The sequence below is a fragment of the Ovis aries genome, chromosome 26 (genome assembly GCF_016772045.2).
Source record: "Ovis aries strain OAR_USU_Benz2616 breed Rambouillet chromosome 26, ARS-UI_Ramb_v3.0, whole genome shotgun sequence".
Taxonomy (NCBI): domain Eukaryota; kingdom Metazoa; phylum Chordata; class Mammalia; order Artiodactyla; family Bovidae; genus Ovis; species Ovis aries.
In genome coordinates this window covers 33,886,973-33,900,955 of record NC_056079.1, presented here as the reverse complement: position 1 = coordinate 33,900,955, position 13,983 = coordinate 33,886,973, and the positions used below count along the sequence as shown (strand labels likewise).

Below are 13,983 nucleotides of genomic sequence, written 5' to 3'. Positions count from 1 at the left end.
ATATATGATTACCTGGAGGTGGTTGTGGAATTGCAGGTATATATACTGAACGGGTAGTTAGAAATAAGAGTCTGGTGCCCCAGAGTTTGAGGTGAAATACATAGATTTATGAAGACATAAAAAAAGAAAATTCCAAGGAAAAATAGTGAATAAGATCAACTAAGAGATGCATATGGGGGGAAAAGGTGATTCAAAATAGAATTGAAAGCAACACAAATGATCTGGGGATTAGGAGAAAAGAATTCAAATAGAAAATAAAACCGAAGTGTAAGATAAGTAGAAGATTGTACAGTTATACTAATGAAAATAAAATAGAAATTCAGAGTGCAATATTAGTCAGCAATTTTAATACTACTCAGAGATCAGGTTGAATGAGAACAGAGAAAGTGACTATTGTGTTGGCAGTAATGAGTCAATTGCGAACATCTCCATTGTGTTCTCCAAGAAGAAGAAGCTTAGGAAGAGCCAGAGGGTCGAAATAATTTTAGGGAGCAAAATGTGAAATGAGGAAGGAAGTAGTATTGAACAACACGAGGTTAGATGTGAAAGTCGGACTGTGAAGAAAGCTGAGTGCTGAAGAATTGATGCTTTTGAACTGTGGTGTTGGAGAAGACTCTTGAGAGTCCCTTGAACTGCAAGGAGATCCAACCAGTCCATTCTAAAGGAGATCAGTCCTGGGTGTTCTTTGGAAGGACTGATGCTAAAGCTGAAACTCCAGTACTTCAGCCACCTCATGCGAAAAGTTGACTCATTGGAAAAGACTCTGATGCTGGGGGGGATTGGGAGCAGGAGGAGAAGGGGACGACAGAGGATGAGATGGCTGGATGGCATCACTGACTCGATGGACATGAGTTTGAGTGAACTCCAGGAGTTGTTGATGGACAGGGAGGCCTAGCGTGCTGCAATTCATGGGGTCTCAAAGAGTCGGACACGACTGAGCGACTGAACCAAACTGAGGATCATAATGGGAGAAGGCAATGGCAACCCGCTCGAGTACTCCTGTCTGGAAAATCCCATGGAAAGAAGAGCCTGGTGGGCTGCAGTCCATGGGTTCGCTAAAAGTCAGACACTACTGAGCGGCTTCACTTTCCCTTTTCACTTTCATGCCTTGGAGAAGGAAATGGCAACCCATTCCAGTGTTCTTGCCTGGAGAATCCCAGGGATGGGGGAGCTTGCTGGGCTGTCGTCTATGGGGTCGCACAGAGTCGGACACGACTGATGTGACTTAGCAGCAGCAGCAGCAGGATCATAATGAACACCTGACAAAGTTTCTGCCAACTCAGAAAAGTTGCCCCAGAGCAAAGGAGCTGGTGAGCAAAGATTGCTCATTAAAGGAAACAAAGGTTGGGTCTTTTTACCACTGTTTGCTTGGTAATTGACCTGTTACATATCCGAACGTTAACGTAGTTGGCTCAAAAATAGACAGATCTTAAATCAGCTAAGAATTTGAGGCTGCCATCTGGCTGCCCTCCTCCCTTGGGAAGCCAATCCTTTCTTTTTTTCTTTTTTTCTTTTTTTTTTTTAATTGAAGTATAGTTGACATATAGTGTTAGCTTCAGGTGTACAGCAGAGTGATTCAGTTATGCTGCTGCTGCTGCTAAGTCGCTTCAGTCATGTCCGACTCTGTGCGACCCCATAGACGGCAGCCCACCAGGCTCCTCTGTCCCTGGGATTCTCCAGGCAAGAACACTGGAGTGGGTTGCCATGTCCTTCTCCAATGCATGAAAGTGAAGAGTAAAAGTGAAGCCGCTCAGTCGTGTCCGACTCTTAGCAACCCCATGGACTGCAGCCTATAGGCTCCTCCACCCATGGGATTTTCCAGGCAAGAGTCCTGGAGTGGGTCGCCATTGCCTTCTCCAGATTCAGTTATACATATATACATATCCAAATAATGTATATATATTTCAGATTTTTTTCCCTTATATGTTGTTACAAAATAGTGAGTATAGTTCCATGTACTATATGGTAGGTCCTTGTTGGTTATCTGTTTTATATACAGTGGTTTGTGTATGTTAGTCCCAAACTCCTACTCACTTTTTCCCTTTGGTAACCATAACTTTGCTGTTTATGTCTGTGGGTCTATTTCTGTTTTGTATGTTAATTCATTTGTATCATTCCTTTAGGATCCACACATAAGTGGTATTATATATTTGTCTTTGTCTGACTTACTTCACTTACTATGATAATCTCTAGTTACACCTCTGTTGCTGTAAAAAGCATTATTTTATTCTAGTCTATGGCTGAGTAATATTCCATTATATAAATATATCACTTCTTTATCCAATCATCTGTCAGTGGACATTTAGGTTGCTTCCATATCTTGAAAAGGCTGTCTTTTCTCCATTGTATATTCTCATCTCCTTTGTCATAGATTTGTTGATCTCCGGTGTGTACGGTTTATCTCTTGGCTTTCAATCTTGTTCCAGTGACCTATTTCTGTTTTTGTGCCAGTACCATACTGTTTTCATTACTGTAGCTTTGTATAGTCTGAACTCAAGGACTCTGATCTTCTAAATATACTTTTCTTTCTCAAGATTGCTTTGGCTATTTAGGGGTCTTTCGTGTGTCCATACAAATTAAAAGAAATTTATTACAGATATGTGAAAAATGCCATTGGTAATTTGATAGGGATTGCATTGAATTTGTACATCGTCTCGGGTAGTATGGTCCTTTTAACAATGCTGATTCTTCCAATACAAGAACATGGTATCTCTTTCCAAACATCTGTGTCATCTTCAATTACTTTCATCAGTGTCATATAGTTTTCAGAGTACAGGTCTGTTTGTCTCTTTAGGTAGTTTATCCCAAGGTATTTTATTCTTTTTAATGCAGTGGTATATAGAATTGTTTCCTTCATTTCTGTTTTATTGTTAGTGTTTAGAAAAGCAAAGATTTCTGTGCATTAATTTTGTATCCTGGGACTCTACCAAATTCATCGATGAGCTCTAGTAATTTTTTAGTAGCATCTTTAGCATTCTCCAAGTATAGTATTGGTATCTATTGTCATCTGAGAACATATGTGTTGAGCTCAAATTCTAGGGATCCAGACTTTCATTTCCATAAATACTTTCTAGTCTGAATACTTTCTAGCCCATAAATACCTGAAACCAACGAAGCTTCAACCCAACATATTATCTCCCAGTTCAGTTCAGCGGCTCAGTTGTGTCTGACTCTTTGTGACCCCATGAATCGCAGCACGCCAGGCCTCCCTGTCCATCAACAACTCCTGGGGTTCACTCAGACTCATGTCCATCGAGTCAGTGATGCCATCCAGCCATCTCATCCTCTGTCGTCCCCTTCTGCTCCTGCCCCCAATCCCTCCCAGCATCAGAGTCTTTCCCAATGAGTCAACTCTTCGCATGAGGTGGCCAAAGTACTGGAGTTTCAAATTTAGCATCATTCCTTCCAAAGAAATCCCAGGGCTGATCTTCAGAATGGACTGGTTGGATCTCCTTGCAGTCCAAGGGACTCTCAAGAGTCTTCTCCAACACCACAGTTCAAAAGCATCAATTCTTCGGCGCTCAGCCTTCTTCACAGCCCAACTTTCACATCCATACATGACTACTGGAAAACCATAGCCTTGACTAGACGGACCTTAGTCGGCAAAGTAATGTCTCTGCTTTTGAATATGCTATCTAGGTTGGTCATACCTTTCCTCCAAGGAGGAAGCGTCTTTTAATTTCATGGCAGCAGTCACCATCTGCAGTGATTTTGGAGCCCCAAATAATAAAGTCTGACACTGTTTCCACTGTTTCCCCATCTATTTGCCATGAAGTGATGGGACCAGATGCCATGATCTTCGTTTTCTGAATGTTGATCTGTAAGCCAACTTTTTCACTCTCCTCTTTTACTTTCATCAAGAGGCTTTTTAGTTCCTCTTCACTTTCTGCCCTAAGGGTGGTGTCATCTGCATATCTGAGGTTATTGATATTTCTCCCAGCAATCTTGGTTCCAGCTTGTGTTTCTTCCATGCAACTCCATTTGAGAATACAGTGCAAGCCTTGCCAGTTTCACATTCCAGGGATGTTTTGCTTAACGGCTTTGTAGCCATCTATTCCAATCATAGGCTTCAAAGTTGATTCAGTGGTAAAGAATCCGTCTGCCAATGCAGAAGACCTGAGCTCCATCCCTGGGCCCCATAAGATGCTCTGGACAAGGAAATGGCAATCCACTGCAGTATTCTTGCCAGGGAAATCCATGGACAGAGGAGCTTAGCAGGCTATATACTCCATGAAGTCCAAAAAGAGTTCAAGGGAACTCAGAGACAAAATAAAATTCTGCCTCAGACCCCACTTTGCCCGCCTTCTAGCCTCAATCGTCCGAAAGCTGTCCCATCCCTCCCCCTAAACCTCCCCTTGCAGCTCTAGACCCATCTCTCCTCTCTGCCCTCCAGCCTCCCCCTTCTCCAGCCCCGCCCTTCTCCAGCCCCGCCCTTCTCCAGCCCCGCCCTTCTCCAGCCCCGCCCTTCTCCAGCCCCGCCCTTCTCCAGCCCCGCCCTTCTCCAGCCCCGCCCTTCTCCAGCCCCGCCCTTCTCCAGCCCCGCCCTTCTCCAGCCCCGCCCTTCCAGTCAACCGCCTTCTAGCCCCTTCTCTCCTGCCTCCTCACAGCCAGCTGGCCTCTGCAGGCCATCAGTGAGACCCTGCCGCCCATCATCACAGTGCCGGAATCCCTCCGCCAGAAGCCCAGGTCAAGCCATGAGTCCTGCCCAGTCAGGCCGCCAGGCCCCTGGTCGGAGGCCTCAGGACTGGGATGTTGTCCTCACTCCCCAGTTGGGCCACAGGCCTCTGCAGGCCATCGTAAGTGAGGACCCTGCCGGATAGAAGGGGGCCCCATCATCACAGTGTCCCTTGGCGTGGTGGTGGAGGGCGTTGCCCTCCTGGCCCCAGAAGCCCAGGTCAGGCTGGGGGAGCCAGGGTTTGGTTGGAGTCCTGCCCAGTTTCAGGGTTCCGCCAGGCCCGTTGGTCGGAGGGCTCAGAGCAGGACTGGGATAGTTGTCCCTCACTCCCAGACGGGGACACAGGTCTTCTAGGGAGATGGCGTGGGGGTGGGGGAAGGGAGAGGATCCTGGATGGAGTCCAGTGGACCTCTTCTTAAAACCCTACATAGTATGATATTTTGGGTGTGTGTGTGTGTGTGCGTGCGCGCGCCCGCACGCGCACGCGCGTGCGCCCGCACGCGCACGCGCACGAGCGCTCATGAGTGCAGGCACGCCCACTGGGGCTTGGAATATCCACAAGTGATGTGATAGGAGAGGACAAGTAAGAAAGGATGCGGTCATGCCCTGGGGAATGTTCACTCTTGTTTTCCTTACTGCAGACTTTGAAACAGCACGTCTGCAAATTACAGTGCCACGGAAGATTGAGACAAACACCAAAGATGGCAGTATTTCAGAAACGCATGTAATTAACAAATCACTTTAAAATAAAGAGTTTTATTTTTAATAGAGTGCAAGACCCCAACTGATGCATGCCTTCATGACATTTTGTATTCTACCAAGATTGTGTTCAAGAGACCTTTTGTCTGAGGAGAACAAGTGCTTTCTTTTCATTTCTCAAGTAAATATAAACCTTATGAAACAATTTTAAAATACAGATACAAAGGAAAGAAATGCCTTGAATTCGTATCACACAAAAAGGAATCTATGATCTACTAAATTTTCTTTTTAAATATATCTTATATGTAAATGAAGCCATACAAATATTTAACTTGTAGCATGATTTTAAGATAACAGTATATAAATATCTTCATGCCTGTACTTAACATATATGTGCATATGTATATCTTTGCAGAAATGAAAGTAATGTTTGTTTGTTTTTTTCTGACTAACATGGTAAAGGGTGTCCCTTATGTACTTTGTAAAATGAAATCTAGGCAGTGCAGAGACTTGTTAAGAAAGTGAATGGCTATCTCTTTCTAAAGGAAGTAAATTTGAAGGAAGTTTTAGAGATATGCATACACACATGCACATAAATTTTTAATGAGCGTGTATGAGAGTTGTAGATGGCTTTTCCTTTCATGGGTAGAGTTAGGAGTTAATTTTATGATAATTACTAACAGCCCAGTCATTATTTTTCTTATATGTAACATCATAAAATGTTTCAAATTATAGATGGCTAAATAGTGTCATTTCTTGTTTTTCTTGGAGATGGTCTTGATCCCTGTCTCCCTGTCTCCCAGTGTCACAAACCTCCGTCCATAGTTCATTAGGCACTCTATCTATCAAATCTAGTCCCTTAAATCTATTTTTCACTTCCACTGTGTAATCATAAGGGATTTTATTTAGATCAAACCTGGATGGTCTAGTGGTTTCCCCCACTTTCTTCAATTTAGGTCTGATTTGTGAATAAGGAGTTCATGATCTGAGCCATAGTCAGCTCACAGTCGTGTTTTTGCTGATGTTATAGAGCTTCTGCATCTGTGGCTGCAAAGAATATAATCAGTCTGATGTCGCTGTTGGCCATCTGGTGATGTCCATGTGTAGAGTCTTCTCTTGTTGTTGGAAGAGGGTGTTTGCTATGACCAGTGCATTCTCTTGGCAAAACTCAGTTAGCCTTTGCCCTGCTTCATTCTCTACTCCAAGGCCAAATTTGTCTGTTACTTCAGGTGTTTCTTGAATTACCACTTTTGCATTCCAGTCCCTTATAATGAAAAGGACATCTTTTTTGGGTGTTAGTTTTAAATGGTCTTGTACATCTTCATAGAACTGTTCAACTTCAGCTTCTTCAGCGTTACTGGTTGGAGCATAGACCTGGATCACCGTGATATTGCTGATATTGTTTGCCATGAAAACGAACAGAGATCATTCTGTCGTTTATGAGAGTGCATCCAAGTACTGCATTCCAGACTCTTTTGCTGACTATGATGGCTACTTCATTTCTTCTAAGGGACGCCTGCCCACAGTTGTAGACATAATGGTCTTCTGAGTTAAATACACCCATTCCAGTCCATTTTAGTTTGATGATTCCTAGAATGTCATTCCAATCCCAAAGAGAGGCAATGCCAAAGAATGCTCAAACTACCGCACAATTGTACTCATCTCACATATTAGTAAAGTAATGGCGATTCTCCAAGCCAGGCTTCAGCAATACGTGAACCATGAACTTCCAGATGTTCAAGCTGGTTTTAGAAAAGGCAGAGGAACCAGAGATCAAATTGCCAACATCTGCTGGATCATGGAAAAAGCAAGAGAGTTCCAGAAAAACATCTATTTCTGCTTTATTGACTATGCCAAAGCCTTTGACTGTGTGGATCACAATAAACTGTAGAAAATTCTGAGAGAGATGGGAATACCAGACCACCTGACCTGCCTCTTGAGAAATCTGTATGCAGGTCGGGAAGCAACAGTTAGAACTGGACATGGAACAACAGACTGGCTCCAAATAGGAAGAGGAGTACGTCAAGGCTGTACGTTGTCACCCTGCTTATTTAACTTACATGCAGAGTACATCATGAGAAACACTGAGCTGGAAGAAACACAGGCTGGAATCAAGATTGTCTGGAGAAATATCAATAACCTCAGATATGCAGATGACATCACCCTTAGGGCAGAAAGTGAAGAGGAACTGAAAAGCCTCTTGATGAAAGTAAAAGAGGAGAGTGAAAAAGTTGCTTAAAGCTCAACATTCAGAAAACGAAGATCATGGCATCTGGTCCCATCACTTCATGGCAAATAGATGGGGAAACAGTGGAAACAGTGTCAGACTTTATTATTTGGGGCTCCAAAATCACTACAGATGGTGACTGCAGCCATGAAATTAAAAGACGCTTCCTCCTTGGGAGAAAAGTTATGACCAACCTAGATAGCATATTCAATAGCAGAGACGTTACTTTGCCGACTAAGGTCCATCTAGTCAAGGCTATGGTTTTTCCAGTAGTCATGTATGGATGTGAAAGTTGGACTGTGAAGAAGGCTGAGCGCTGAAGAATTGATGCTTTTGAACTGTGGTGTTGGAGAAGACTCTTGAGAGTCCCTTGGACTGCAAGGAGATCCAACCAGTCCATTCTGAAGATCAGCCCTGGGATTTCTTTGGAAGGAATGATGCTAAAGCTGAAACTCCAGTACTTTGGCCACCTCATGTGAAGAGCTGACTCATTGGAAAAGACTCTGATGCTGGGAGGGATTGGGGGCAGGAGCAGAAGGGGACGACAGAGGATGAGATGGCTGGATGGCATCACTGACTCGATGGACCTGAGTCTGAGTGAACTCCGGGAGTTGTTGATGGACAGGGAGGCCTGGCGTGCTGCGATTCATGGGGTCACAAAGAGTCAGACACTAGTGAGCGACTGACCTGAACTGAGAATGTCAACATTCACTCTTGGATCGCCTGTTTGACCACTTCCAATTTGCCTTGATTCATGGACCTAACATTCCAGGTTCATATGCAGTGTTGCTCTTTATGGCATTGGACCTTCTCTCCATCACCAGTCACATACATAACAGGATGTTGTTTTTGGTATGGCTCCATCCCTTCATTCTTTCTGAAAAAGAAATGCAGAAAGGCAAAATGGCTGCCTGAGGGGGCCTTACAAATAGCTGTGAGAAGAAGAAAAGTGAAAAGCAAAGGAGAAAAGGAAAAATATAAGCAGCTTAATACAGAGTTTCAAAGATTAGCAAGGAAAGATAAGAAAGTCATCCTCAGCAACCAATGCAAAGAAATAGAGGAAAACAATAGAATGGGAAAGACTGGAGATCTCTTCAAGAAAATTAAAGATAGCAAGGGAACATTTCAGGCAAAGATGGGCTCAATAAAGGACCGAAATAGTATGGGCCTAGCAGAAGTAGAAGATACTAAGAGGTGACAAGAATACACAGAAGAACTGTGCAAAAAAGATCTTCATGACCCAGATAATCATGATGGTGTGATCACTTACCTAGAGCCAGACATCCTGGAATGTGAAGTCAAGCGGGCCTTAGGAAGCATCACTACGAACAAAGCTACTGGAGGTGATGGAATTCCAGTTGAGCTATTTCAAATCCTGAAAGACAGTGCTGTGAAAGTGCTGCACTCAATATGCCAGCAAATTTGGAAAACCCAGCCATGGCCACAGCACTGGGAAAGTCAGTTTTCATTCCAATCTCAAAGAAAGGCAATGTCATAGAATGCTCAAACTACTGCACAATTGCACTCATCTAACATGCTAGTAGAATAATGCTCAAAATTCTCCAAGCCAGGCTTCAGCAGTACGTGAACCATGAACTTCCAGATTTTTAAGCTGTTTTTAGAAAATGCAGAGGAACCAAAGATGAAGTTGCCAACATCTGTTGGATCATCGAAAAAGGAAGAGAGTTCCAGAAAAACATCTATTTCTGCTTTATTAACTATGCCAAAGCGTTTGACTATGGGATCACAATAAACTGGAAAATTCTGAAAGAGATGGGAATACCAGACCACCTGACCTGCCTCTTGAGAAACCTGTATGTGGGTCAAGAAGCAACAGGTAGAACTGGACATGGAACAGTGGATTATTTCCCAATAAGAAAATGAGTATGTCAAGGCTGTATATTGTCCCCCTGCTTATTTAACTTATATGCAGAGTACATCATGAGAACACTGGGCTGGATGAAGCTCAAGTTGGAATCAAGATTGCCAGGAGAAATCAATAACCTCAGATATTCAGATGACACCGCCCTTATGGCAGAAATTGAAGAAGAACTAAAATGCCTCTTGAAGACAGTGACAGAGGAGAGTGGAAAAAGTTGGCTTAAAGCTCAACATTCATAAAACTAAGACGATGGCATCTGGTCCCATCACTTCATAGGAAATAGATGGAGAAACAGTGGAAACAGTGGCTGGCCCTGTTTTGGGGGGCTCCAAAATCGCTGCAGATGGTGATTGCAGCCATGAAATTAAAAGACAATTACTCATTGGAAGGAAAGTTATGACCAACTTAGACAACAAATTAAAAAACAGAGACATTACTTTGTCAATAAAAGTCCATCTAGTCAAGGCTATGGTTTTTCCAATGGTCATTGTATGTATGTGAGAGTTGGACTATAAAGAAAGCTGAGAGCTGAAGAATTAATGCTTTTGAACTGTGGTTTTGGAGAAGACTCTTGAGAGTCCCTTGGACTGCAAGGAGATCCAACCAGTCGATCCTAAAGGGAATCAGTCCTGTGTGTTCATTGGAAGGACTAATGTGAACCTTAACTCCAGTACTTTACCTACCTAATGTGAAGAGTTGACTCATTTGAAAAGACCCTGATGCTGGGGAAGATGAAGGCAGGAGGAGAAAAAGATGACAGAGGATGAAATGGCTGGATGGCATCACCGACTCAATGGACATGTGTTTGGGTGAACTCTGGGAGTTGGTGATGGACAGGGAGGCCTGGCGTGCAGTTCATTGGGTCTTGAAGAGTCGGACACGACTCAGTGGCTGAACTGAAAATAGTTTCATAAACCTTCCTGAATAGTCATCTCAATAGAATCAAGGGTCAAGCCACTGTAAAAAATTGTTGATAAACAATGCAAAATGTCTACCAGAATAGTTGCATTATGTTTGACTCTTCTTCACAAAAATAGTGATACCTATCGACTTGAGGCCTCTCCAGGTCTCCTCTTCAATCTTCTTATCTTTGCTCTAGTGAACATCCTCAATGAATGTTTCACATCTAAAGGGTGTTTTTCAGCTAAGCCTTAACAAGAGATTGTGCATCTGTATATCAACTGTTTGAATCATTTTGATTAGTTGTCAGTCTTTTTCTGGTTTTGACTTTTCTTTTAATAAGAATTAACTGCTTTGGATAGGACACTTTGTTTTCCAGAAGGCAAAAGTTTTGATGTAAAAACACAGGGATGGGATAGAAATCAGATTACAAATCCAGTAGCATGATCTGAGAGGAAGGTACTCAAAATTTTGTTAAATTAAAAACTGTGTTAGACATTGGGGTAGGTTTTATAGACTGGGTAGTTTACTTCTGACTGGCTCACTTTGTGGCACCAAGAAACACCAGAGATTATATATGTATAAAAGCTATTGCATCCCCAAAATGATCATCAGGAGACACTGAAATGTTCAGGAGAGTATAATGTACACTGGGAAAACGCTTCCAAAAGAAAGCATGAGGCTCCATGATAATAGCAGGAAAAAGAGAGCATTTGCTACACACACACGCATGCACACACACACACACACACCCCCAATATTATGAGATAAACATCTGTTACTTTAAAATATTCATTTCTCAAGGAACATATAACGTTTCTAAATTTCTATGAATTTAATACAATGTCATACCATATATAATATGAAAACTGATGGCACAGCAGAGAGAAATTTTCAAATGCATTTCCATAGACAGACCTTTAAATTTTTTCTCACATGTTGATTGGCCAATGTTAAAATTCTTCATGTGGGGAAGGAACATTTGAGCAAGAAAAAAAAACAAAAACATTGAAGAATAAAGTGACCCCAATGAAGTTTTCCCCTTTCTGCTCTTTGTTTAGACACACTGGACTTTATGGATATCACATATGAGGGTTTTATATAAAGATAAAAGCTATGTTGCAGAAAGAAAAAGAGGATTCAAGTAAGTATCAGGAATCCAGGAAGCTTCGCCTCTGAGCTAGCTCCATGTGAGCCTGTGCTCTGGGAATACGTGGAGACTCTGGCTTTAAAATCACAAGATTTATAGGAGGAATCTTGGCTTTGGGAGACCTCCTTACAAAGCTTTCAGTGACCTCTTAAGTAACCAAGCCAGCCTTTTTGAACTAGTTAGGGAAACATAACAGAAGCTAACCTTGGCCGGGGGGGGGGAGGGGGGGGGTTGTACTGTAAACTGCACCAATTTATTATTATTATTATTACTTTATTTTGCTTTACAATACTGTATTGGTTTTGCCATATATTGACATGAATCCGCCATAGGTGTAGGTGAGTTCCCAATCCTGAACCCCCCTCCCACCTCCCACCCCATATCATCTCTCTGGATCATCCCCGTGCACCAACATCAATTTTAAGTCTCAGTAGAGTCAGAAACATCCAAACTTGTCACTATTTCCAGAAACAGAACTTAAAATTTTTTTAATATAAATCTATTCATTTTAATTGAAGGCTAATCTCTTTACAATATTGCATTGGTTTTGTCATACATCGACATGAATCTGCCACAGGTGTACACATGTTCCCCATCCTGAACCCCCCTCCCACCTCCCTCCCCAGGAACTTTTCTAACCAAGCTGCACGTATGCTCTGTGTCCATTTTAAATAATGCTTCTGAAGAAGACTTCTTATACTTTTCAAGAATATATGATGTCATTTAATGAAATGCCACAGCAAGGAAAATAAATAAATGAAAAACATATAGGGATAGAATAGCACTGATTATCTGGGAACAGTACAGTTAGGTTAAAACTTAACAAAAAGACTGAGAAATGTATTTGAAAATTTAAAAATATATTTGTATGTGGTTCATGAGTTGATGGAGAGATCATAAACTGTAACCAATATTAAATAATAAACAATGAATGAGAATGAAAAAATTGCAGAGAAAAACTTAAATCATGTTCTGAAGTTCATATAATAGCATAATATCTACTCCTATCCCCTAATAAATAGGTGACAATAAATGGTTGGAAATTTAAAAATAGAAAAATAACTATATCCTTAAAATTCTTACAGATTCTCCTTCAATGAAGAGGTAGAATTAATGAAAAAATACATAAACTGAAGTAGCTCAGATTCCCAATGTCAAAAGTTGATTTCTAAGAAGCAGGTAAAACAAAACATTTGGTGAGATAGACTAAGGAAAATGAGAAGGAGGAGATGTACTGTTAGAAGTGAGACTCACACAAATGTTAACTGGCCAATAGAATATGAATTCCAGATATCATCCTTTATTGAACTGCCTTTTAGCTTTCTGAATGGTGCCTTTAGGTGAACATCAGATTTTAGTGTAATTTTAGTTTTATCTTAGAAAGAAACTTGCTTTGTATTCTTTAATTTTCCTTTTGTTTTCTCTGGCAACTGCAAAGTAAGGAAAGATCAGAAAACTCAAATTTCTTCAAAGTTTACTCAACATTTCTAAATCTAACCATTTTAAGTGAAAATTTGTTTATGAGACTTTAATGCTAATAACTAATGCTCTTACTTTTGCGGTAGATTTATAATCCTAGATTTTATGTAACTTGGATTATGATTAATTCTGTCAGATGTTCCAAGATTGAAGAAAGATAACTGTAATGGTATATCTATGTAGAAGTGGAGATAATATAGTTTGTTTTTGTTTTTAGTCTCTTAGACATTTCTGACTGTTTTGAGACTTCATGGACTGTGGCCTGCCAGGTTCCTGTCCATGTGATTTCACAGACAAGAGTACTGGATTTGGTTGTCATCTCCTTCTCCAGTATACATAGTTTTGATACATGATATCACCCCTGCTTATATGAAAGAGTACATATTTTTTAAAATTGGACTTTTGACTTTCAGAGATTTGAAATATCTAATAATTACTTTTTCTCTGAATCCTTTGCTATAGGTCTCCTATTCCATCCAAATTGACAAGAAAACATACACTTTCCCACTTGAAAAACAGTAAGTGGACATTCTTCTTTTCATAGAGTTGTTTTTAGTTTCTTAAGTTTTTAATGGCTTCCTATAACTGAGTCTACATTAAAGCCTAAATATTCAAAGGCATGAGTATTTTATTTAACATGTTAAGTCTTCTTGTTAAATCATGTCAGATTAGACTTTTGAGTCATTATCATTAGACCTTAAGTCTAATATTCAGATTCAACTATAATGATATAAATATTAGAGCATATGAAATACATGCACATCATTTTATGTAACTCCTTACATTTAATTGCATTACAATTATAAATGAACTAATGTTATCTGCCCATAATTCAGTTTGTTTGTTTCATGTCATTTTACATAATTATGTGACTTTATGCATTTTGTTTAATGTTACACTCTCAGTTTGTCTCATTTTGCTATAGTGTATACTTTTAATGTCTTCAGATTTCTGCTTTCATTCTGTGAGGA

At 40.9% G+C, this 13,983-nt stretch overlaps 1 protein-coding gene across 1 annotated transcript in view; it reads left to right on the top strand.

The window, feature by feature from the left end:
• Positions 1-4,694: 4,694 nt before the first annotated feature.
• The window catches only part of LOC105605237 (A disintegrin and metallopeptidase domain 3-like), a 121,320-nt gene continuing 112,031 nt past the window's right edge, over positions 4,695-13,983 (top strand). Inside the window, exons 1-3 of the mRNA XM_042241354.2 lie at positions 4,695-4,800; positions 5,317-5,399; positions 13,475-13,530. Of these exons, the coding sequence (XP_042097288.2) occupies positions 4,695-4,800; positions 5,317-5,399; positions 13,475-13,530 (245 nt within the window). The remainder of the gene's footprint in view (positions 4,801-5,316; positions 5,400-13,474; positions 13,531-13,983) is intronic.